This window comes from Odontesthes bonariensis, chromosome 16 (genome assembly GCF_027942865.1).
Source record: "Odontesthes bonariensis isolate fOdoBon6 chromosome 16, fOdoBon6.hap1, whole genome shotgun sequence".
Classification (NCBI taxonomy): domain Eukaryota; kingdom Metazoa; phylum Chordata; class Actinopteri; order Atheriniformes; family Atherinopsidae; genus Odontesthes; species Odontesthes bonariensis.
Genome location: NC_134521.1, coordinates 6,241,903 through 6,265,952, shown reverse-complemented (window position 1 = coordinate 6,265,952; position 24,050 = coordinate 6,241,903). Strand labels below are relative to the sequence as shown.

The following is a 24,050-nucleotide window of genomic DNA, read 5'->3' as shown; positions in this document are numbered from 1 at the left end:
CTGTTGAAGGAAAGTAGAGCGGATTTGGATCAAAGGAGACGACACTTTTTAGAGTTGGTTTATTGACTCAGCAAGCCAATAAATGAGTAGTAGTGACAATATGAAATCATGCACTATTTGAAATGTTTCATCCAAAATAGCCACAAAACCTTTGATTAGACAGCTTAATGTTTAATGAAGAAAAGACATAACACACAGATACTAAGAGGTACAGCATGCATTGTAAATAGAGCAGTGTCTTGAAGTTGGTATACCCATTGAAATGTTCTATGGTGCTGCATAAAGATCTTACGACTTTCAAAAAAATTCCAAAAAGCTGATCATATAAACCAAATTAAACAAATACAATAAAAAATATTGGACTCCATTACTTATTTCTTTAGGAAAAATATCCAAATTTCCTTTCCTTGTCTATATGGGAAATTATATATAACACGAGAGTGTAAGCCTCACGGATATTCAGTTCATCTAAAGCTGAAAGAAAGGTAAGGTGAAGTTTAAAGGTGTATTTGCTGGATGGCCATCATGCGTGAGCAGGTGTCTGTTTTTATCTAAAGAATGAGAATCTCTCAATGTCTGACTTTCACAACACATTTGCACAAGCACATCATGGCAGGAAAGAGAAGAGGACCCCAGAAAAAGGGTTGTTGGTCCTCAATAGGCTAGACAAAGGCTATGATACTATCTTTACAGAGTTCAGTTTCCATAAATGTACAGTCAGACAGATTATGTACCATTTAAAGAAATGTTGCCATCCTCAGAGAGTTTACTCCAAAGATCAATCCAAAAATGAAAGTCCACAAAGGAATTCCTAACACCCACAGGCTTCTCTCACAATGGTCAGTGTTAATGTTCATGTGTCCACCATCAGGAGAACACTGAAAAATAATTGTATGCATGGCAGGGCTGTAAGAAGAAAACTGCTGCTCTTAAAAAAAATGTCCATCTTAAGTTTTCTAAGGTCACGAGGACAAACTACAAGGCTGTCAAAGGATTGATGAGATTAAAAAAAATGAGCAATTTGGTTTAAATGAAGAAAAGAAAAGAAAAAAACTGCATTGTAGAATAACTTGTGCGATCTGTAAAAACATGGTGGTGGCAGCATCATGGCTTGAGTCAGTTTTGCAGCATCTGGGCTTGGACGGCGTGTCGTAATTGATGGAAAAATTGATTCTGAATAAGGAAATCCATCTGTGACCTGCATCTCAACAGAGAATGTTTAAAAAAGTGAATGTTTTGGGAAGGCAAAGTCCTGACTTTTCCTTTAAGTAAGATTAGACACACTGAACCAGAGATTTATCAATAAGATAAAATAATCGCATTATTCATTGTGAAGCGATAAACAATATGGCACATCGAAGGAGTTCGAGCGTTCTCTGTCATGCTCAAAGAAAGTTCAGTGAGTTTGAATATCACAGACTGAAAAACTCAATTTAAGGTCAGAATTTATAAGCTAATTTATGAAACATCAGTGCGCTACACACCATCGGTGAACATTAACATGAACTTTAAAGAAACCTTAAACTAAAGGAACAGAACAGAACACAAAATATGGATCACAAGCTGGTTTTATATGTTGGATTTATTTCTTTGCAATGAGATATTGTTTCAATTGAATGTAGTGAGACTGAGGAGGACTCAAGCCATCCTCCACATTCTACACAAACACACACACTCAAAGAAAACAGAGCAACAAACCAAATCAATACTTCATCTCATATGGATAGTTTTCTAATGCCCACATGCATAAAGATGGTCAGTGGGTAGGATGGGGGGGTGACTACTTGCTCTGTGGATGAAACCACATGCAGAAAGAGTGGTGATCGTAGTGCTGCTTATGTAATGCATGTTGTAGGAGTTACTTAAAAAAATGCAGTCACACAAGCAATGTCTGACTCAGTACACTCATGAGCCTATTTTTTTACCATTGTAATATATTAAGTTATTAAGAAAAATGAAGAAGAACAAGATCAACAACATCAAACATCAGTTCAAAAGATTCTATTTTAAATCAACGACGCTATGTTTTGGTTAAGGATTGTGTTTCAGGGAGTGCCTTAGTGTGGGTAACCTGCTTTCCCTTTGTGATTTTCTCTCATTTCTTCTCTCTGTTGTTAAATAATCCCCACCTCCTCCTTTCAGATGCTCTCCTCCTCCATCCTCTTCTCCCTCTTTTCCTTTGTTAGAATCAGCCTCTGCCTTCCTGCTGGTCTGCTTCCCTCTATGAGCCAGAAAATATCATGGAGAAGTGAAAAAAAGAAAAGAAATCAAACATGATAAATCTGTCAAAAATTGAACATTAGAGATGGTATGTTTACAATTTGGCAACCGACATTATATGAATTGCCCATAAAGCACACTGAATTATTGCCTCTGATTTGTTCAAAAATAATTCAAGTGTGTCTGACTGACTGGTTGATTGATATTCAACGATCACGGTGTAAGATACATCTCAGAATTTGTACATTTATCAATCATGCCGATGTGACCAGCAGGATTACTTTCATCAAAGCCATAAGTCAAGAGCTCGTATACCTGCAACAAACAGAGTCACACTACAATAAATCAGTTTCCACAGGAATTCCAAGATCCATCCATCCATCCATTTTCTATACCCGCTGAATCCGTCGGTCGGGTCGCGGGGGTGCTGGAGCCTATCCCAGCGGTCATTGGGCAAGAGGCAGGGTACACCCTGGACAGGCCGCCAGTCCGTCACAGAGACAAACAACCACACACACTCACTCCTAAGGACAATTTTAGAGACACCAATTAACTAAACATGCATGTTTTCGGACAGTGGGAGGAAGCCGGAGTACCCGGAGAGAACCCACGCATACACGGGGAGAACATGCAAACTCCACACAGAAAGGCCCCAGCTGGGAGTTGAACCTGGAACCTTCTTGCTGTGAGGCGACGGTGCTAACCACCACACCACCGTGCAGCTCCAAATTCCAAGATATTTACTCAAAATCCATATAACGGCCCCCAATCGCAAAACTGAAACATGGATTCAAAACTTTCCTGTGCTTATTTCAGACTGAATGTAAATAAATAGTTGTTTTTTTTCTCTGATTTGGGAGACTGTCGCTTTAAATTCTGGAGCAGTCTATGGCATTGGTTTTTCCTCTATTATCCAACAGGAGCTTGTGATGCAGCGTTACTAATATGAACTGTGGCACTATCAAAATGAACCTTTGTACTATTGATCATATCATTTTGTTCATCGGCTGCAAGTGTTACGCTTCACCGACCTGATCTGTTTGCTCGCCGTTTCCCTTTGTCGTTGAGTGGAGAACTGTCTTCTCTGGGCCTCGCTGGTAGAAGACAGCTGAGGGAAAGGACAACCGATGAGTCACTTAGAAAAGTGCGCAGCACGCACACACATTTATGTGACCCAAGAATGAAACATGCAAATAGAAATTTGAAGCTTTGTTTCTAAAATGTCGACATGGAGAAAAGCAGTTCAGAAAGCAACATAAAGGCAGAAAGTTTTTTTTGAGACACCCATATTATGTAACACAAGCATGAATAAGAAATCACAACTTTCGCTGCAGAAAAACAATTACAGAGAACATTAGTGCGGTCTTTGCACACTACACATTTGTCATTATACTGCAAATATCTGTTGTCTCTTTATAGGACCACCATCGCGTAAATGTGATGCTCAGGGATTTGTCTGGAGTTATGAAAGCTCCTCAGAAAATGCTTACCTTAGCAATTTCTGAAAGGTATGCCCGCCTCTCATCATTGGTTTTGTGAAATGCCTTACACATGAAAGAAACAGCAAACACATATTGTCACTTCTTTTCATTCCTTAATTCCACTTAAAATTTCAGTAATCTATTTGTTCATGGGTGTAATGCTTGGTACTTGCTTGGTGAGTGTGCACTTAAGAAGTCTTCATTGTTAATGAGCAAGAGATTAAGGATTACTGGTTGCACATGCCGTGCATTAAACCTTTCTTTAACTAACATCGTGCCATTTGTTGAACAGAACAATGCACAAAGAACCTAAGTGCTGTGCTAAGAGCAATGTAGGACAAAGGTCGAAGGTAATTTTCACGTCACACTTGTTCGAAAACAAAGAATGCGAAACAAAACTGTCAGCCAAGTCTTTCTCAATCCATTGCTAATGGTGATTATTTATAACTCAAATAGCCATTACACAGAAAAACCTAAAGCTGCTTGTCTTAGAGACAATAAAACTAGACCAGCAGACACTGTGACCCCCATAAATCCTCAACACAACATCCCTCACACTGCTCTCTACAGGAACAGATAAGACCCCCCCCCCCCCCCCCCCCCCCCCCCCCCCCACACACACACACACACCTTTCCCTCCTGTTCAATTTGAAGGTGACAGTCCATCAGTTGACTGCGGAGGTCAGACTTCTCCTCAGTCAGGAGTTTCAGGCGCTGTTTAAGCATTTCCTGTGGCAAACACTTTCCATTAATTACACATTTCCATATAAAAGGTGTGATTCAGCTGTAGAATATTTTTGAAAAAAAAAATCTACTTGTACTTGAATAACACTCTGCTAAGTGAGAGGATCAAACAACAAGAGGATATTTAATGATGAAAACGGGAGTGCAAAAATAGGTTAGGCTCATTCATTATTCATTTATTATATAAAAACATATTACTGCTGAGACACGGGGAGCCTACGTCAGCCTGATAGCACAGGGCAGGGATTTTTTGGGGGTATTTAGAGCAGGCTCCCTGTTCTTGTACTATATAGGGTGATGATTATCTCTAAGCCCCTAGCATGCTATCTTACTTTCAGGCCCACTGCTTGCAAACCAAAAATCTTGCAGTCATTTCTTGGATACACTAATGAACATCTGCTCGCTCTGCCTTTAGGCATGCATCGTGTTTAAACCGTACTGTGCAACCCTTCAGCGTGCAGGGTGTATTTGTGTGTGTGTTAAAGCATTGTAATTAGGGTGCATTACTCTCCCATGGTTTGTAATCCTGTGATTACAGTGCTGTGATTAAACTCTGTTTTATGCAGCCTGCGTTAACGGGAGGATGGAGAGCAGCTGGCATCACAGTCCTCTCTGTCCTGTCTGCACTCATTCTGCATCTCTAGCTCTCTCTGCTGGCGTGTTGCTTCTGTCTGACAACCATGGGTAAAAATAAGAAAATAGCCAATACACAAACTAATCAAGGAAAACCTCAAAAGAAATTTAAGACGTTTGCACTCACTACTGGCATGTCATCATATGACCTGATAGAGGCCAGTCGATCTGTGAAACACAAGAGCAAGTGTGTTTACCATGTGTTCATGTAACAACATATGCAACAAACTTGCCAGAGATGGGTGAATACATCATAGTTCACTTTTATTTCTTAATATATATACATATCTTTCACATTTTTTTGTTGCTTTGAAGAGTTCGGAAGAACAGGATATATTGTAGTGCTTACCAGAATCCCAAACCCAAATGTTTCACAAAAAAAAAGAGACAGGAGCGGTGGATAAGGCTTCCTCCTTATTTCTCCCTCGACATAATGATGAGTTTTTGTGTCAATCTCAAAACCATATCTATTAAGATGTATCTGAAATATTGACAAGCAAGCGGAAAGCAACATGCAGGCCAGTAGAAAAGTATATGAAGCGGCAAATGTCATCAGCACCCAATTCAGTGTAAATGCTCTAGAGCAGTGGTTCCCAAACTTTCCACAGCCACGTACCCCTTCAGACATATGACCTCCAGCCATGTACCCCCTACTGCTGCACAAACATTCTGTAAGCCCCCCCCCCACCACCATCACCACACAGCACTTAACACATCAGAAATCACTTAAATTATTATTTTATTCTTCACCAAATAGATCAATTTCTACCAGCATTTCCAGTGAGCAACACCAGTTCACTTTTGAAAAAATGAATCTACCAAACATTTCTAGAACATATTCAGTTGTAAATCGGTTTATAAGTCTGCAATATTGGGCTGAATTTCAGAAAGACTGAGTCTTAAATCATCCTCCACACAAAGTCTCGCTCTCCATTTTGTTTTCATAGTGGTTAGGGCTGAGAATCCGCTCTCACACAAGTACATGGTGGCACATTTTCGCCTTTTTGACGAGGTTGTTAGCTTGGCTAGCCACAGGTGCATCGCTAGCATCCCGGTCAAAGGTCAACGTTGAAGGTGAAGAATAACGTGGGTTGTTGGCGCTGGAAAGTGCACCTTTGACTGTGGGCTGACTTGTGGTAGAAGTTGATGTCCCTCTGGAAGGGCAATTTATCCTTTTTAGCCATTTATCCATTTTTGGCGGTTAGCCTCGGGGCTAGCCTTTCGGTAGTGCAATTAATTCACTGACCACTAGAGGATAGTCTATCTATGCATGGCAGTATCTTGTGTTTTTGGCACTGTGAACAGGTACTCCAGTATATGCCAGTTTAAAAATGTAATCAGGCTCTTTGCAAACCATGTTTTTATGCATTTTTTCGTGTACCCCCTATGTAACGTTGCGCACCCCTGGGGGTACACGTACCACAGTTTGGGAACCACTGCTCTAGAGGACCTGCTGTGTTCATTCACGCTCTTACTCAGTCATTGTCCAGACTCCTTACCAGGTAGCTGGCTGGTTATTCTCCTGCGGATGTTTGTGTTTTCACACACAGCCCTTCCGAATTATCTGTTCATCCTGACATTCTCTATATCCGTTTCATCCTGTTCAGTGTCATGAGGGAGGAGCAGGGAACCCTCTGGACAGCTTCCCATTGGGACCTTTCTAGGATACATCAGGTCTGTAGCACGTGTGAAATGACTTTAACAATCTGTCCTCAGGCCCTTCCATCTGCGCTATTATGAGACATCTGTCCATATAACATTTTTGAAAATGCATCCTGTTTTTTTTTCTCAGCTTGATTTTTAATTTTTCTCGGGTTTCTGAAGTTTATCGCTGCCTTTTCTTCCATTTCTTCTTCAGCTGCGTAATGATGCACACGTCAGTACAGTTTAATCACTTATAGGCCAAAACCTCACAAAGAAACATCTCATAAGAAAATGACTAATAAGCACTCAAGATAAGATATGCTGTTGAGAGATGTGCATAGAAAGGATGATAAGGTAGCAATACTCGCTTGCCTAATAAATGTGCTGTGGTGCAGCCTTTTTCCAGAAAAACAAAAACTTGAGAACTCACCCATGGGGTTTCCCCTGATGTCCTCCAGCCTCTCACGAACGAATGAAATCTGCCTCTCCAACTGTCCATTTAACTCTACCTGCGTCTCATACCTCGTCTTCCACTCATTTCCTGACACCAAACAGAGAAATCTGTGACATTGCAGTCCCACTGTGGAGAGGCCCAGACAGTCACTGGAATGACAACAACCAACGGGGGGGGGGGACCCCTCTCAAATCGGGCCCCCCCGGTTTGTGCAACTATAGCTTGTATGCTCACCTTCCCCGTCAACACTGCGCAGTCGTTCTTGCAATTCGCACAACGTGCTGCGCAGATCAGACACCGACTCTTCCAGCATGTCTCTACAACATAGAACCAGAAAATGCTTTTTTCTTTCTCTTTTTTCGGACATCCAATCTCCTGCACAGCTTTGTGAGAAAATTACAATGAAAAACTCACTTCACCTCCCTCTCCTCTTCTAGTTCTGCCCGAAGCTGTGCCGAGTCGTATTTACTGTAGTCGCGATCTTTAGACATGTTTCAGAAAAACTATTTGCGAGTGTGTTGCTCGTGGTTTCCATGGAGACCGCGCTTTCCGGCTTGTTCAGGCGGAAAGGCGTGAGAAAATAAAATAAAAAATAAAAAAGGATTTAGTCGAAGGTTTTAAAATGAAACCAACTCACTGGTTTAAAATGACTGCAAATCTCTAGAAATGGTTGATGTCAGTTTTGCAACACGCTTATTTATTTAGCCAAATTTCGTGCTCAATTACGCCTGAAATCTACAAAGCCGTTAATGGGTTACAAGGCACAGTCGACTCATTGTGAACCTCGCAGGATTCTTAAATACAACAGGAAAAAGAGCATTTTGTGTAGTTTGCCACGCGCAGGTCTGCGCGCCAGCCGCATGAGAGCATCATTTTACAATAGCCTTTCATTTTGGTGTATTTTGCAGAACATAACAAATCTTAAATGTCTTTAACAATCAGTTTACAGACCTGAATGTTTGTCCGTGGACATAAATATACATCCCTATCAAATACTGAACAACGAAAGGAGTTTGTGTGTACAGTACAACAAAAATGAAAAGACTACACTGAACCAATGACTTAAAAACTTGATCGAGACACTTACACTCAAGTTAGTTCAAAGAGTTTCACATCCATAAAGTCATACAATTTACATGAAATATATTAAAACATCTGCGGCTCGTGGAAATTATTTTTTTTCCTCTTCCTCCACCTTCTTCTGCACCTTCTTCTCTTCAGCCTGTGCATTCTGTTCCCCTGCCAGCGTCTCCTTCTCCTCTGTATTTGTTGGATGTCCATTGTGGCCTGTGAACAAGGCCTTGGCCGTCTTCTTACCGGCAGTCTTCAGGAGGGCTTTCATTCCCAGATTGTCAATGTTGTGTGCGGTCAAACCAGCATTGGCCACTGACTGGAGAGCAGTGTCTGTGGCTTGGCCGGCATCGGCACCATACCTTCACCACAAATAACATGTTAGGAATGAGTGGTGTGGCGGAGGAAAATACATGTCAATAAGAATGTGAGACGGAACTGAAATGCTGGCCCAACGTGACAGTTTGCACTGTGGGCTCAAGAAAAACACAGTCAAGTCTCGTATAGTAGCTGTTTATTAGTAACAAACTACAGGAAAGGTCTACAAATTATTGTGAACTGAAAGAGCATCACCATCAACCACAAGCCGACATTTAGGAGAGGTTAACATGGACAGACCCAGAAAGATGAACACCAGATGCACATTGCTTCTACACTGAAGCTGTTGAGCAAGCAGCATGTTAGCTAGCACCAGCTCCAGTGATTAGTATGTGTAGTGAGGCAGTCATGAGCAATATTAAGTGGGATCACACTAGTTTTAAAGGCACTCGGAGAGCAATACACAATCGTGGTGGCTATGCACATAATATAGAGGAAAATAGATTTGAGCACAGAGATACACTTGATGTTGCATTTCTGAGTGTTCAGTACAGGTGCAACGCAAGCCATTATGTAGCCTGTGCAGACAAAGCTTTAAATTATACAGGATTAAAGAAAAGAAATCATTCTGTCAAAGTAAACAGGAGTTTAAGGAAGGCAATTCGGTTTGTTCTGTGTAAGGTTTGTGTTGTTTCGTGTTATTTTCTAACCTGATTTGAGTTAGCCAAAGATTGTACACAAAAGGGTTAAGCAGTGTCAGTTGTTAGTTCACAAGTCTTTGCCTTTACTCCCCCGCGCAGTCATATGTTGCTGGACTTGTTTAAAAGATTCTCTAATCCCCTAAATCTGAAAGGAAACAGGCAAGAAAGCAGGTCAGTGCACCAACATACCAAGAGGAAATCAGCAAAGTAGGCAAGTATCAGGCTGGTGTCACGATCCAGCCCTCCACTGCCGTATAGAGTGAGGAAACAAGAGTGGAAACAAGATGCAATAATCCATGCAAGATCCCAAATAATAAATCAGCTGATTGAAGAAGCAGAGATAGGGAACTCACTTGTACTTCACGGTCGTGACTGTCTCGGTTCCAACACTTTTGCAAACATGCTTTGCTCCAGTCTCCAGACTCGACCAAACTGTAGAGAAACCTAATTTCGGAAAAAATTTCAAAAAGTTAATTTCTCTACAAAAAACATGTCTAACATCAATCATCCATTAGAAATTCCATGTCTGATATAGTTAGAGCCTGCGGTTTTGTACGTACTATGCACGCCGCTGGCTGCTACAAACTTAGCTCCATCCAAATTGGAAGCACGGCCATCTTGGCTCTTCTTCATGGACTCTGGGACCAGCTTAGCGCCATGTTTTTTCACATGGGGTGCCACCTTATCTGCTACATGTCCTACAACTGTACTCACCCCATTCACTATAAATACACAACAACATGAAATTAGGTGCATATCCCCAATCATACACAGATCAGTACAGTTTGCATTTGAATTGAACTTTAAATAGCATAGGAATCCGTTTCCCCTTTTTTCTTAACACCAGTTTGGTGTCTAAAGCCCTTAGATCAAGTCAGATCAAAATGCTGTGACTTACTTCCTCTGTTGGATCATTTCCCATAGTGTTGTGTGTCCTTACCTAAAAACTGGCTGACTCGAACAGCACCACCAGTGGCCTGTTTAGCCACATGCAGACCTTTGGTGACACGGGGGCTGACCTCTGACGGAGTGTCCTCTGGTGTGATGCGGTCACGGATCTTGGCTGCTCCTTTGTGAATGACCCTCCCTGTGGCCTCAGCTCCTTTTGCCAATGACTCACTTAACCGTGTAGCTCCTACAGAGAGGAATCTGTCGTGTTAATTGTTGCGGTCTCATAGTATCTTTTACAACCAAATGCACAGGTGGTCCAACAACTCGCACCACTGAATCCTGGTCAGGTGAGACTGCTACGATGGTGAAGACTGCCCACTAGTGGTCAGTTAGTGGGGCTGTATCTACAGGATATTCAGTCTGGGTGTAAAACATTGTGTTCGGGTTTCAATTGTTCCCCCTTTCTTTAGAGCTGCCGTTTACAAACTCACCTGACAAGATTCCTTGGGCCATCTTCTCACTCCATCCAGGGAGCGGAAGTTTTTCCATCTCCGCTGATTGCTGGTTCAGGGGACCAAGGGGGACTTTTGTACTCAGGTTGATGACCTCTGCTCCTGTCCCTTCTGGGCCCTGTCAGGACATTCATAAGGTCACATGCTAAACAGTGATTACAACGGAACATGAGACAGAACGCCTTTAAAAAGGTGTGTAAAACTAAACGGATTACAGTAGATTTGGAATGTTTTTACTCAACATGACCACAGAACCATAGAAGTTTTTGCTCAGACAGCAATGACGAGGTTTCAACTAGAAACGGAAACTCCATGCTTCTTTTATTCCAGTGAAACACGCTGTTATACATAGTAGTGAATACACTAATGTGCTTGTATCGAATGCCACATGACTGGTACGACATGTTTCTTCAAATATAACTGGTGCTTTAGAATACAACTGATACAGCTTAACAGTTTGGAAAGTATAATACCACAACTGCATTCTGGTAACCTTACTACCCTGTCATACAAGAAGAAACAATCAGTATTTACAAGTACATGACACTACAAATGTCAGTATCTAGTTGGTTTTGGCAGCAATTTTGTTTTGGGACATTGCAACACATTAACGTTTGCGCAGCACCAGATATGTCACATAACACTGTTTTGTTATGACTATAAACAAGTCTGGCAGATACCAGGAGTGGAGGAAGTATAAAGGCTTTTTATGTAATTAAAAGTAGCAACACAACAAAGAAGAAACAATCAACTGTTTTTAAGTAGTGAAAGGTAAAAAAAAAAAAAATCAATCAAAACACTTTAAGACCCATTAAGACCCGTCAGCAGAGTCTGTACGCATGTTTAGATGGAACTTCACATCTTAATAAGTCTTAAGTGCCAAAGTAAATGGTTGACTAAAAGTATAAAGTACCGAAAACAAAAACTTAAGTAATGCAAAATTAAAGAAAAAGTAAAGGCATGCAAGTTGTACTGCAGGATATGCAATAGATACATTAATTGTCGCAAGAACAGTTGGGGAAAAGTCTAAAAGTATACAGATTTTTGTGAGGTTTGACAACCCCACACCAAACAGATCGTACCAAATCACACGCGTGCCCATCCTTGTATTGTTCTGTATCATTAGTAAAGACTGACCTGGATCCTAAAATCCGCCAGCTGCGACAGGAGGTCCTGAAACATCTCCCGGTCAGCAGCAGGCAGTTCAGAGGAGAGCACTATACCCACATAGGACCCTGGTGTCTCTGCCAAGGTGTGAGGAAACATGAAGATCCCCGAGTTAGCTAGCAGCACTGGAGTGTCTGTCGTCAGTGGGTACAGCCGGTCACACACCTGGAAAACACAGCGACACAAAAATAAAAAGGGTGGGAATTGAAAGTACTCCGAGTCAACCATCATTATCACCAAAAAGGCAGAATTTAATTCTCCTGATCAGCTGCTTTAGCTGGTCACATGCTTCACATCCACTGTGTGTAGCATACTCAGGTCTATGAGATTCCACAAAAAAAAAAAAAAAAAGCACTTTTTTTTTTTTGTTGAGTCATTTTTCTCGATGGGCAGTTAATAAGATTTAGGCTGAAAATTATCCCACATCTTATGGTATTACATCAAACAACGTCATCATAAAAGGTTATCTGTTTTCAGTCCCGAGAGTTTGTTTATGCTGGTTTGTTGTCATGGCACGAAAACGCACAGTCATTCCAGCAAGCACGGCGTCCCATGTTCTTTTTGATCTCTCTCAAACACAAATGACAGCACCAGTCCCCCACACAGACATAGAACAGATGCACACTTGTTGCTGTATCGTCCCACTGGTATGCCGCCGGACAGTGTGACCTCTGTAAGGGCACAAGACACTGACCAGCAGCACAACTGAAGTGCAGAGTCATCTGTTAATGGGACCATTGTCTTGTTGGGAAACAAAGCAGCGACAGAACACAGGAGAGCAGCCTACCAGCTTGGTCTGGTGGGAAACCGACTCATGGGCTGCAATGCAGTACACAGCAAAGCAGAATGCATGCTTTGCTGAGCTGCCAAAACAGATTTTTATTTAATTTTGAATCCATACAAAAAAAATAAAATCACGAAACAGAAGTGTGGGGCATGCAGAGGTCTCTAAATAAGAAATGTAAACGCATATTGCTGTATATGAGCTAGTGCCAAAAAACAGATGGATATTAAGCTACTGATAATCGCTTCCTAGAATATGGACATAAGGGACAAACAGATTTGAAAAGGCATATAAATTTATATCTAAAACAACTCTCAGATACGTTGTTAGAGACATTTACTGCTTTAGCATCAGGCCAACAAAGCTCATATTTAATATTGAGAGCGTAAAGACAACAAATACATTTTAAAAGAAGTTTATTAATCAATTCAAGTTATATTTCAACTAAATGTTTATGTCACTTTAAAGCAACTCCCAGGAAAGGAAGGTGTTCTATTTTTTGTCTACCTCATATTCCTATTCAACTTCCTAATGTTATATAAGATACTCATTGATAAAGTAAGATTTAGCTGCACTACCAGCTGCGTTAGCACCAGTTAAAAAATCCCCCCAACTCTCAGGTGTGACTTTTTTTTTGTCCCAAAGTCAACACCATCACTTGTTAGATGAATTTCAGCATTGAGACGGGTGTTGTTTTGCACCCCAACATAGCGACTCATGGATATCACGATGTATGACACACAACCAAGAAAACTTCTAACAATGATGATGTGGTCTCCTTGAGGTCACACCTACTTACCTCTATGACAAACACACCCAAAAGAATGTTCCAGCTCACACCTGCTCAAACATGTGCTCATTCCTACTTACATGTAGAAATGCAGAGGGTTTCCCAGCGGCGGAATCCTTGTGCTGGTTTTCGAATGCGATGATTCGAAGGTAGCCGGGATAAGACAGAGAGCTGACCTGCCCGTTAGGTTCCACAAAAAACAGCTGCACCCCGGAGGCGACGGAAAGCAGCACGTTTCCATCCCCTCCAGCTGCTGCCGCTGCTCCACTCGGTTTTTCTGACCCAGTAGGACAGTAAGACAGGCTGCGGTGCCCATCTGTGGGCTTTGGTGTGTACGCTGGAGGCTGGTCCCCTGGGCTGTCCATGGCTGCAGCTTCCAGAGCGGCTGCAGGGAGTGTGTGAGTTTGTGAAACAGCAGGGGGAGCAGGACTGGCAGGGGCTGCAGTGGGGGTTGGGGTTGTGTTTTGGGTGACAGCAGGTATGGTGGGGTACAAATGGTGAAGAGTGCTGTGAGGGGGCTGACTGTTGGTTGCCAAGTCTGGATAAAGATTAGTGGGGAGATCTTTCAACAGTAAGCCCCTCTGCTCTCTTGTAACCTGCTGGGAATTTTCCAGATCGGAAAGGTGGGCATTGACGGTCCTCAAAGTGTCCCTCAGCCTCTGCTGAAGCTGCCTGGCCGTGTCCCAGACTGCTCCCTGATGCCTCTCCCCCCAGGTGGGAACCTCCAGTCCCTGAGTAAGATGCAGCTGACCCTTCCTGTAACACACAAGGGCCTCTGGCGTTCTGGCAGCCTCTTCAGCCGCCAATCCACGACTCAGAGAATGAAACGCCAACTCATACTGGTCCTTGATCAGCAGCAATTCAGCAGGCTCTGCCATACTGAGGTTGACAGAGACAAGAAAATGAATAATAGATGCTATTTAAGTATTTACAAGAATCCTCAAAATATAATGACTGACATTAGGCAAGGCAAGGCAAGTTTATTTGCACAATTCAACTATTCAATTCGATTCAAAGTGCTTTACAGAGACATTAAAACAGTAGAAATAAAAAGCATGATTTAAATTTTAAACAAAAAGAAAGAAATAAGAACAATATAAAATCAGTAGTAATTACATGTACTTGATAGAAAACATGCAAATATCTATTTATTAGTAAATCAATGTAACAGTAAATCTTGTCTTTCGTTAATCGTATGGCTGACAGCTGAGACTTTTAAGACTAAAAACATGTGAATGTATTGGTGAGACAATAAAAGAAATGATCAGAGCTTACCTGTGAGCAATGTAGACCAAAAAGTAGCTCGTTGGTGGCTAGAACTGTAACCTGAACTCTCAACTGAAGAACTGTGGCGATGTTAGGACGAAACAAAGATGTCTCAGTCATCTAATGTTCATGGCAGCTGAAGTTTAAATGAGGAGAAGCAGCGAAGATATCAGGTTTTTCCAGAACAGCAAGACCTGGGTGGATGCATTCTTTAGGCCTAACCTCACAGCTGGGTTTACGCGTTTAGTATTAATATGCGTTTCAAAATGCATCTAGCAACAAATGCAATTCATTCTGTCTGGGTTTGTAACTGCTCACTGAGAAACATTAAGGTACGGGTAGTTTTGTTACCCTGACAACCAAACTTTAACCGGCGAGGAAAGGAAAAAGATGTGGCATAAATAAATGGCTTTAAAGTTTTTTTTGTCGGTTTTCAACAATTTTTTCTGTCCTCACAAGAATGTGAAATGCAGCAGAATTGTCAAAATATCAGCGCCCCCCGAATAAAGCACGTGAGATGTCGCGAGGAAACGGCTTCCGCCCAAACACCTTCAAAATAAAACCCATGGGCTACAGGAAATGAACGTAACGATTTAAAATGAATTCCAAAGTGAGTTGATAAATAAACACGTTTTCCCGAGACAAAATGAAAATGCGACGAACAAATGTGTTTTAACAGTGCTTTTAACTCAGCTTTATCTGCTAATTACAGTTTCCATGCCCTGCCTGACTGCTGAAAAGATCCAACAAACACATAAAACAGGAGGGATTGAAGAATTATGGGTAGAGAACATCTTCTTTGTTGAAATAAAAGGACGATTAAAAAATGCTGAATTGAAAAATATATTGTCATAAAGCTAAAGCTCACAAGGTTTTTTTTCCATTCTGAGCTAATGAAAGATTTGTGGTTCTCAGGAGGGCCACAGAAACATTTGATGATCTGATTAAATGCAATTAAATGCAATTAGCACATTAATTCAGCAGTATTATATTTCCAAAAACACAGCAAAAAATACCAACAGGGAGCATTACTTAACAGAAAAAGTACCCTTACTTTTGGTACTTTTAGCAGATTTAGCTTCTAATTGTTCTCACAAATATTTAAGCTTTTAAATACAGGACTTTTACTGTGGTAGAGGAGTACTGGCTAAACCTTAACTGACTTATTTCCTATGAAGCTGTTTACATCAACACATAAAAGTACTCAAATTCTTCTTGTATCCTACATCTTGTACCTTACATTCAACATGACTTATTTTGGACGTTCTACTTTATTGCTGCATGTGTTCAATGTTTTCCAATTCTCCTGAACTAAATACAGATGTTTCTGTGACTGTCTGTGATAATCTAAATTTAAGGCATGATTTGTGTTGGGGTTTGCATTGCACATGCAACTAGAAAGTCCAGTCAATGATGTGGGACTATCATGAATCAAATGTTTTTCTTATTATTTTATTGATTTAATTTCTTCTTTTACGAACTGGATGACTGAAACATTCCAATAGAAAAAGCACATCAGACACAGATTATGATTCACAGAAGAGTGTTTCATATGCCTTTAAACATGCCCAAATGATTATCTTTAAGTCATGGAGTAAAATTTGGTCATAGTAGTTCGTATTTAATTGTATCTGCATACACTTGATGAAGTTATGAAAAGTACTTTGATAATAAAGTATCCACATTTATCCGGTATGAATGTAAGAGAGAGTAGAATATGTTGTGTTTGTTTTGTTTTTGGCAAACTGGGACTTTGCCCTGGCAGACGGATCAAAAGGGTGGAGCGGTGATTGATAGAAGAGGCAGCACAGCAGGTGGCGTGATCCATGAGACGCGACAATACCTGTTAATGGAGAGACAGAGAACATTCATTTAGAATTCAAGGTAAACACAAGAAACTTGTGCTGAAGAAAAAATGGACCAGATTCCCTATAATTCCCTATAATCCCTATATAGATCAGTGAGCAGTACTGACCAACATGTCATTGGGGTCATCAGGTGGTAACCTCCTTTCATCAGTGTTTCGTCTAGTTGGGCCTACGACACCTCCAGGAGGCTAGACAATGACCACTGGCGTCCCAGAGTCACCCCCCTAATGCCACCCATCACTGCTCCTCACACCACAACAACCATCTTTTTTTCCACAACCACAAGCTACCCCAGCCTCTCACCAACTGCACACCAGTCACAGCGGGATGGGGATACAAACCCTGGTTCGGGTAGGGGGTAATGAAAGTATAGAGGGTATAAGAGGTGGAGGCAGGACAAGACACACTAGCAGATTCAGCAGATAAACTCACCTAAACAGTCCTACAGTCACTAAAAAATGACAGCGAAAACAAGGCCATACAGACCAACTCACCTAAAATGGCCACCTGGTTTCAAAATGCTCACATGGGCCACACCCTCCACTTAAAAACATCCTGGATTTCTTCATTGCCTCTTCCAAGAGTCTGTTTACCCTAAGAGCTCCCCCTGCTGGGCCCCCAGCTACTATTGCTTCTTCTAATCCAAATCCACTGACTGGATTTTACTGCTTTATCTGACAGCTCTTTCACTATTTTCCTCACATTCTGTCCACTTACACCCAGCTCCCTCAACAATGAGACAACAGACTTTGCAACAAATCCTCTACATCCTACTTCCACTGGACAGATTCTAACTTTCCATCCTCGCTGCTCTGCTTCTGCGCCCAACTCCACATATCTAAGCTTTTTCCTTTCATATGCTTCCTCTACCAATTCCTCCCAAGGAACAGTCAGCTCTATGAAATAGACTCTCATTCTACTCCTAGATCACAAGACTTTATCAGGGCTTAGATTTGTAGAGGCTATTTCCTGGGGAACAACAAGCTTTCCTCCAAAATCTACCTGCATCTCCCAATCACAAGCATCCTTTAAGCTGTCTTGTCTCCTTATTGTCTTATCAACTTTCTCCCCCTCTTGAACAAACTGAATTGCCCCTCTCTTCACCTTAGACCCGCCTAAATTAACCTGCCGTTTTTCTTCAATACCTACAGCTAAGCTTCTTAATACTTGGTCATGTCGCCATGTATACCGGCCTTGTGACAGACCAACCTTACAACCTGACAAAATATGCCTTAGAGTTGCAGTACCTGAACATAACGAACATAACGGGTCTCCACTTACCCAGAGTTTTAGGTTCTGGGGAGTTGGCAATACATCATATGTTGCCCCTATCAAAAATCTAATACTCCTTTCGTCCATACTCCACAGCTCTATCCAACTAAGCTTTTTCTTCTCTACACCTTCCCAAATTCGACCACCGTCCCTGCTCAGCCTGAGCCACTGCCTTTGCACCCCTTAACATTTCCTCCTGTCTACAAACCTGCTCAACAACTAGCTTTCTCTTCTCTTTGGGACCTGCTCTACTCCACACCGGCTTGCCTGTGCCAAGCCCCAAGCCTCCCCGGCCTATTTGAACATTAAGCACAATCTCTGTATGTCTAAGAGTTGCTCTGCCTCCTGAGCTGCCATTCTTGGATTCCATTTCCAAATGTAATATTGTCCTGAGTGCATCAAGGACCCAAACTGAATCGCTTTAAAAAAAAAAATCCCAAATGCTTGTAATTTACACTGTTTGTAAAGTTTTCTTAATACACATATGAGATCCAATGTGCCACAGCTTACTTTGAGCTTTTGTATTTGTCCCTGATGGCTTGTTGTGGGCTGCTTTCTGCACTGATGTATAACTTGTGGAGATTGGCCAAGCAGGGCATAATTTCAGCCATGGTATAACCAGTAAAAGACCTTAAGGAGTCAGGCTGAAATATAAAAAGATTGCGATTAAAATAAATATATTGAGCTACCTTTTTTTTCTTTATTCCTACACAAAGTGATTTTAGCAAGGAAAATAAGGACATGCTAAAACTCACCCAAACACATCTGTTTATAGTGTAGATGGCTAAGCAGTAGGCTCCAGCTGCAACTATCGATGGCTTATACTGAAGGAATGGATCGATTTCAAGCAGGCTTAAATCTGCTATATACTAAGAGAGCATAAGAAAAAAATGTATCTAAATATAATCATGGGGAAATGGAAACCTTAAGCAATGGAGCAGTGGCTGTGACTGACTTTACTCACCATAGCAAGGCTTTCTGTGTTTGCAGAGACAGAGTGGATGGTCATAAAAAGGCGAAGGAACTGGTTTGTAGTGGTTGCTGCCATATTGAAGGCCAGCACTCTCAGACAAACATCCTCCATACGGAGGAGCTGTTTCTTAGTATAGGTGCTGTCTGTGATGTACACAAACTCATTCAGCGCAGGAGGAAAGATCTCCTCGTACTTTCTAAAAAGACAGAGAGAATACATCAGGTTGCAAGTATGAACCCTCAAGTCAGAACTCCTTGATAAAAGGTGGACTTTTACAGAATCCCCCCCCCAAAATAATTTTTTTTAGATTCTGGAAAGCAGCAGCATGAGATTTAAAGACAAAACACACATATTCTTACGTAGCAATCAGTAAAGCGGCTGTGCCAACGAGCTGCAGCTTGCCCCGTTTCACAAATGCTGTACAGGAGAGAAAGCGGTCCAAGTAGTTGACAGTAAGGTGCAGAGTTTCTGAACTGAGTTTGTATTCCTGGGCAACCTCAACTAGCCAGTCTACCAGAATGACCCGCATGCCATTTGTGATCTCTGGATGTCTCTCTAAGTAGCCTGGCCTCGCCCTGAACTTCTTCTGGAATAAGACCCAACATAAGTAAGCAACAACAAAATGGGTTGATAATGACATGATAATAATGATATCAGCAATCATCTTACTTCACTCTCCCTCATGTTGTGGTAAATATCCTCTGCATAGTCCACACAATATGCATCCCTTGTTATCGGGGCTTCATCTTCTTCAGACTGCATAGAAACATCCTGACATGGACCTACACGAAAAATACAGTGAGTGGGTAAAAAGAAAAAAAATGGAATCATTTTCCAAATATATTTTGCACGATTTACTGCAGGTCAGACTCACTTGGGCTAAGTTCCAGCAGGAGTCTCATATGTTGATTCTGCAGGGCGCTGGCCTCAGCATCGAGATTATAACTGTCTGATACCACTTCTTGACCAGAAGCTGCAAGAATAACTTCACAAGCCTCTTCAACATACACATCATAGCTGGAAGTTGATGGACAGCCAAGAAAGTTAAGCTGTGAGCTGTCCGAGAGAAAACTTTGTTTGGAAAACTGACTTCCCTGGGGAAGAAGATTAAAGACATTACACTGTTAGGATGCGAACCTGAACTATGAATGCTCTGTGAGGGGAGACTGACTAAAAAAAAAAAATCAATCGACTTTTGATGCTGTCATCTACCTGGCTGACAGATCGACCACGCTGCTCATTTTCTGACAAGACACCGAGTATAGTCCGCTCTTTGGTTCTCTGGCGCTGAAATGAATCCGCTCTGGCTGATGATGGAATATTTTCTTTGCAAATAGGACTGCCACAAAGGGCACTTGTGCTCAAGTTCATCTTTAAACCAGGAGATGGAGATGGTGGGAGAAAGTAAGAAAAAAGTACCTGGCATGGTTTAACGAGTATAACAATTGAGAAACAAAGGAAACACATGAAACATCCCTTAGAACCATGGTATGCATGTGCATATGTGTATATCCAGTGTGTGTGTGTGTGTGTGTGTGTGTGTGTGTGTGTGTGTGTGTGTGTGTATATAGCTGTTTGTTGTCATTTTTGAGTAAATGAAATAGGGTGCACATATCTGCGGTCAATGCCAATGAGACCTGGGTGCACCAACGGTGTCTGAGACGCATTGCCATGGTTACAAGAATTTATCAGGAATATGAAACACAGGTGTAAAATTAAACAAACGAGCAGAAAAAATATCAATCAAACTTAAGACAAAGAGAATAATTCCCAGTGTTACACTGAGCACAGTTCAACAACCTTTTCAGTTTTAATTTAAAGTTCAACTCACCGCGATCCGGACCAACGCTGTCACCACGTTAGCGGTTCAGGGTAGAAACGGTGCATGCTGAAAGAACCGCACAAACAAACACGGAAATCTTCTCTTTTTCTCACCAATTCTTGCAAACAGCGACCTCTCGCTGCTTGCAAGCGACTTAAAGCAGATTCCTGGATAAGCGGCTGTTGTTCACCTGCTGGGAAACTTTCCGTGTTAGTTCAACTAATCAGCTGTTTTCCTCCGAGGTTTTTTTGTCCAATCACGTGTCAGAACGCAGGCACTGACAGTCAACGTCATTGTATGCGTCACTCAGAGGTTGCGCTTGACTTTTTCGTTGTCCGTCATTTTACCCGTTGTTTTAATTTTAAAAATGATAACAATGTCATATTCGATAACATTTATTTGAATTTATTCTTAATAAATATTCAATCCCAACAAGCTGAGTAGAGAATCCACACCGTGCCATTCACACATCAAGCAGATGCCTACATGTAACTTTTTCTCCGCTGTGACAAAACCACTGACTGTGGCCCCAGTAGCTATGAACAATGAAATTAAAGGGTTGCACTTAAAATATGAACAGTTCACCTGCTGTGGCCTGAACGCACAGTCTCTGCGTGCCCGCGTGGATTGCTGCAGAGGCTGTCATGAGGTTTTTGGACTTTTGCCTTGGTCGGACAGACAATTTCTCATTGCTGTTTTAATGATGTTCAGGGGGCTGAATCCGCGCTCTGCTGCCCCACTGCAGACTGGAATTACAAGCACCACTTCAGGTGAAGCCAGCGGGTCATCAGCTATTTAAAGCTGCAGTCTGCAACTCTTTTTCAAGCATAATGCCTGGAACTGTCCGGTGATTCTGAAAGTAGTACATTAAATACCCCAATACAAAAAAAAAGAGTTCTCTAGGTCTCCTATATGTCCCGCTAGGTCCCTCCAAATCCAGCAGGTTTGTTTACAAAATTGCAGACCGGACCGGTAAAAGGTAACCAATCAGGTTAGGAGCTGGGCTCTGCTGCCTGTCAATCACCGATTGTGCACGCGCGATACAAGGTAGGCTCGTCCCCACGCTTATTTATCTGGACTATTGAACTTCATTACGGGCTAGTCTACTTACTGTGTCTTCCATGATCGCAAATGACAGGTGAGTTGATGAATGAGGAGCCGTGTAGGCGCATCTGGCGTGCACGTAGACGTGCAGGAGTTCTCATGTGTTTTGAAGGGGCGGGACAGGAAGTTGAATAACTTTTTATTTTTCGGTTAAAAAATAAGCATTTCTTGCATTTTGCGACTACGGAGGTCACCGTTTTCAACTTCAAGCGTTCTGATAGAACATGTAAACTCTTAAAATGCCAAAAAGTAGGACTTTACGTATGACAACAACAAATCCTGCAGACTGCAGCTTTAATATGCTCACTCGCCACCAAGTGGTCAGGGGTGTGAATTGCAATCTGTCAAAATGGCAGATGGCCTTCAGATTTTTCTGTCACCGTTTAAAAAAAAAACGGTCACCGACGGAATTTATTCGGTTAACGCGACCCATGGTGTCACTGTACCATTTTTCATGGTTCTTTACACGAGCAGCAATTTTAGCTGAAAATGGCTTCTTTGTACACTGTTGGCAATATTATTCTCTGTGATGATCTTGTCAGGATGAAATCCTCTGTCTTCCCTCACAAAGAAACCCCGAGAAGCAGCACTTAGGCAAGAGGAAGGCACCGTTGAAGGGTTTTATGTGAACTAGTTACAAAACACATGCTTTTTCATTTGACCGAAATAATTTTTTCTGTCTTCCTGTCTTGGTTTATTCATCTATTTCTTTTAAATGATTTATTTTATGACTAGAAATTAGGTAAACAAGATAATCAGACTTTGGGTCTATATATATATATAAATCCTATAGTTAAAGTAGAATTGTGGAACAGGAAATTGATTCCAGTGGCTAGTTAATGAGTTGCTCATCAAACAGCAAAAAACAAAAGGGTGAGTTTCAAATTTGCCACATGGAACAAAGCTGTGCTGAATAAATTAATGTTACTGTTGCCACATAGAGCCCCTATTTAATATCTATCAGCAATGGGTCACTCACAGAAGGATTTATAGGATTTCTTGCAATTTCTTCACATAAAAGGTGAGATGTCTCAGGCTGCAGGGCAGCCCACTGATGGCTGTGGACACTTTTGTGTACAATACTTTTTCTCAATTCATCCAAAGGAATGTTTATTTTATATTTAATTTTCACAACTGTAATATGTGTGTCTCATACAAGTTTTTTTTTCTCAAAACTTCACACGTGACCTCCCCTGGGGTTTAAATATCATTTCTATTCAGTGTAATAATCACCTGCATGATCTCAAGAAAGCTTTGGTCAGCGTGTGACATTTGAGGTATGGATTTGTGTCACCCAAAAACACCGCTCGGACAGATGTTGGCAGCTGGATAGTAGAATAATGGAGCCACTTCATTAATGGGCAGGCACGTTTTTTGGTGTCTTACAGTGGTAAAAATATAGTGGAAGGAAATGCATCTCTCTTAGGCACTTTATAGCATTGATGTTAAGTATGGTGTGCCTTTTTAAAAAAAAAACATTTAAAGATTATACATATATGGATAAAATGGAAAGTCTCAATTGTTGCAATTGTCTTGCAATTGTTTTCTTAAATTTGTAATGTATAAACAAGTTTTTTAAAAGATCCAGGATATTTACAACACAGCTTTGGTTTATTCATATGTTTAAGTCGGATTTATATATTTCAGCATGATATCTTTTACGTTTTGCAACCGTAGCGCAGTTACTGCCTGACTCTGTGCTTCCATCGCCGGGAAAATACTCATATGTGAAATTTGTGCTTGATGTTCTTATCAAAGCAATGCTATAACTCTTGCTTATCAAACATTTTACTGGAATATTCATGTTTCTTTTTAAGCTGGCTGCTTCCACTTCACTGCAAATACTTATTTCCTCGAGTTTTTACATAAAAAAACAAAAAACTAAACAAATACAGGTGCTTTTGGACAAATATTTTTCTGTCAGTTCGGTCCTCAGCTGGGGTTAAATAGCAAGCCACATTTTTTACTAACTTTCTCTGTTCCCAATGTTGTTGCGGCTGCTGAAGTTGTTTGGTTGGATCGTGAATAAGAGGATTGGCAGCTGACTGAAGGGCAATGTAAAAGAGACAATCTTTAATTATGATGCTTTGGTCCAAAATAAATAAATCAACGTGCATTTACTTTAATGATCAAGTCCTGAGAAGAATGATAAAATTGTAGGTTGATGCAACAAGATGTATACAGCAACAAGACATTTATGGATAGTAAAAGCTATGTTGAGCAATATAATTAAATAAAAGAAAGAAAGAAATTTTAAAAAGTCAATGTAGAAACTTTGTTATTTTGTCTAAAATGAAGTATGAATGCCTGCAAGTTCCACATTGTCCATCAGATG

At 41.2% G+C, this 24,050-nt stretch overlaps 3 protein-coding genes across 6 annotated transcripts; all 3 read right to left on the bottom strand.

Annotated features, from left to right (window-relative positions):
• Positions 1-150: 150 nt before the first annotated feature.
• Positions 151-7,795, bottom strand: ccdc169 (coiled-coil domain containing 169). 3 transcript variants are annotated; one of them, XM_075487540.1, is made up of 8 exons: positions 7,591-7,795; positions 7,411-7,493; positions 7,153-7,263; positions 5,206-5,246; positions 4,332-4,430; positions 3,711-3,764; positions 3,252-3,328; positions 151-2,221 (listed from the first exon to the last, which is right to left on the bottom strand). In XM_075487540.1, the coding sequence occupies exons 1-8, from the start codon at positions 7,665-7,667 to the stop codon at positions 2,032-2,034; spliced, it is 732 nt and encodes a 243-aa protein (XP_075343655.1). In that variant the 5' UTR covers positions 7,668-7,795; the 3' UTR covers positions 151-2,031. The 3 variants fall into 3 exon arrangements, with proteins under 3 accessions (XP_075343655.1, XP_075343654.1, XP_075343656.1); XM_075487539.1 differs by having other exon boundaries at positions 7,153-7,302; positions 7,591-7,755; XM_075487541.1 differs by having other exon boundaries at positions 7,153-7,302; positions 7,596-7,684.
• A 57-nt stretch (positions 7,796-7,852) lies between these two features.
• sparta (spartin a) lies at positions 7,853-15,154 on the bottom strand. 2 transcript variants are annotated; one of them, XM_075487537.1, is made up of 8 exons: positions 14,686-15,151; positions 13,491-14,289; positions 11,807-12,001; positions 10,649-10,787; positions 10,207-10,401; positions 9,827-9,988; positions 9,620-9,710; positions 7,853-8,609 (listed from the first exon to the last, which is right to left on the bottom strand). In XM_075487537.1, the coding sequence occupies exons 2-8, from the start codon at positions 14,286-14,288 to the stop codon at positions 8,348-8,350; spliced, it is 1,842 nt and encodes a 613-aa protein (XP_075343652.1). In that variant the 5' UTR covers position 14,289; positions 14,686-15,151; the 3' UTR covers positions 7,853-8,347. The 2 variants fall into 2 exon arrangements, with proteins under 2 accessions (XP_075343652.1, XP_075343653.1); XM_075487538.1 differs by lacking the exon at positions 7,853-8,609 and adding an exon at positions 8,624-9,411 and having other exon boundaries at positions 14,686-15,154.
• Positions 15,155-16,446: 1,292 nt separating this feature from the next.
• Positions 16,447-20,160, bottom strand: ccna1 (cyclin A1). Its single transcript, XM_075487366.1, has 8 exons — positions 20,002-20,160; positions 19,664-19,883; positions 19,459-19,571; positions 19,149-19,375; positions 18,781-18,985; positions 18,572-18,685; positions 18,327-18,460; positions 16,447-16,519 (listed from the first exon to the last, which is right to left on the bottom strand). The coding sequence occupies exons 1-8, from the start codon at positions 20,158-20,160 to the stop codon at positions 16,447-16,449; spliced, it is 1,245 nt and encodes a 414-aa protein (XP_075343481.1).
• Positions 20,161-24,050: the final 3,890 nt, after the last annotated feature.

Coding starts and splice junctions, on each gene's coding strand:
- ccdc169 (XM_075487539.1), bottom strand. CDS start 7,667: ATGTCTAAAGATCGCGACTACAGTAAATACGACTCGGCACAGCTTCGG. Junction 3,765..4,331: donor AAATTGAACAGGAGGGAAAG/GTGTGTGTGTGT, acceptor TTCATGTGTAAG/GCATTTCACAAAACCAATGA. Junction 3,329..3,710: donor ACCTTTCAGAAATTGCTAAG/GTAAGCATTTTC, acceptor CCTTTCCCTCAG/CTGTCTTCTACCAGCGAGGC.
- sparta (XM_075487537.1), bottom strand. CDS start 14,288: ATGGCAGAGCCTGCTGAATTGCTGCTGATCAAGGACCAGTATGAGTTG. Junction 10,788..11,806: donor TGGCGGATTTTAGGATCCAG/GTCAGTCTTTAC, acceptor ATGTCCTGACAG/GGCCCAGAAGGGACAGGAGC. Junction 9,711..9,826: donor AGCAGCCAGCGGCGTGCATA/GTACGTACAAAA, acceptor TTCCGAAATTAG/GTTTCTCTACAGTTTGGTCG.
- ccna1 (XM_075487366.1), bottom strand. CDS start 20,160: ATGAACTTGAGCACAAGTGCCCTTTGTGGCAGTCCTATTTGCAAAGAA. Junction 18,986..19,148: donor GCCGCTTTACTGATTGCTAC/GTAAGAATATGT, acceptor CTGTCTTTTTAG/AAAGTACGAGGAGATCTTTC. Junction 18,461..18,571: donor CTATAAACAGATGTGTTTGG/GTGAGTTTTAGC, acceptor TTTATATTTCAG/CCTGACTCCTTAAGGTCTTT.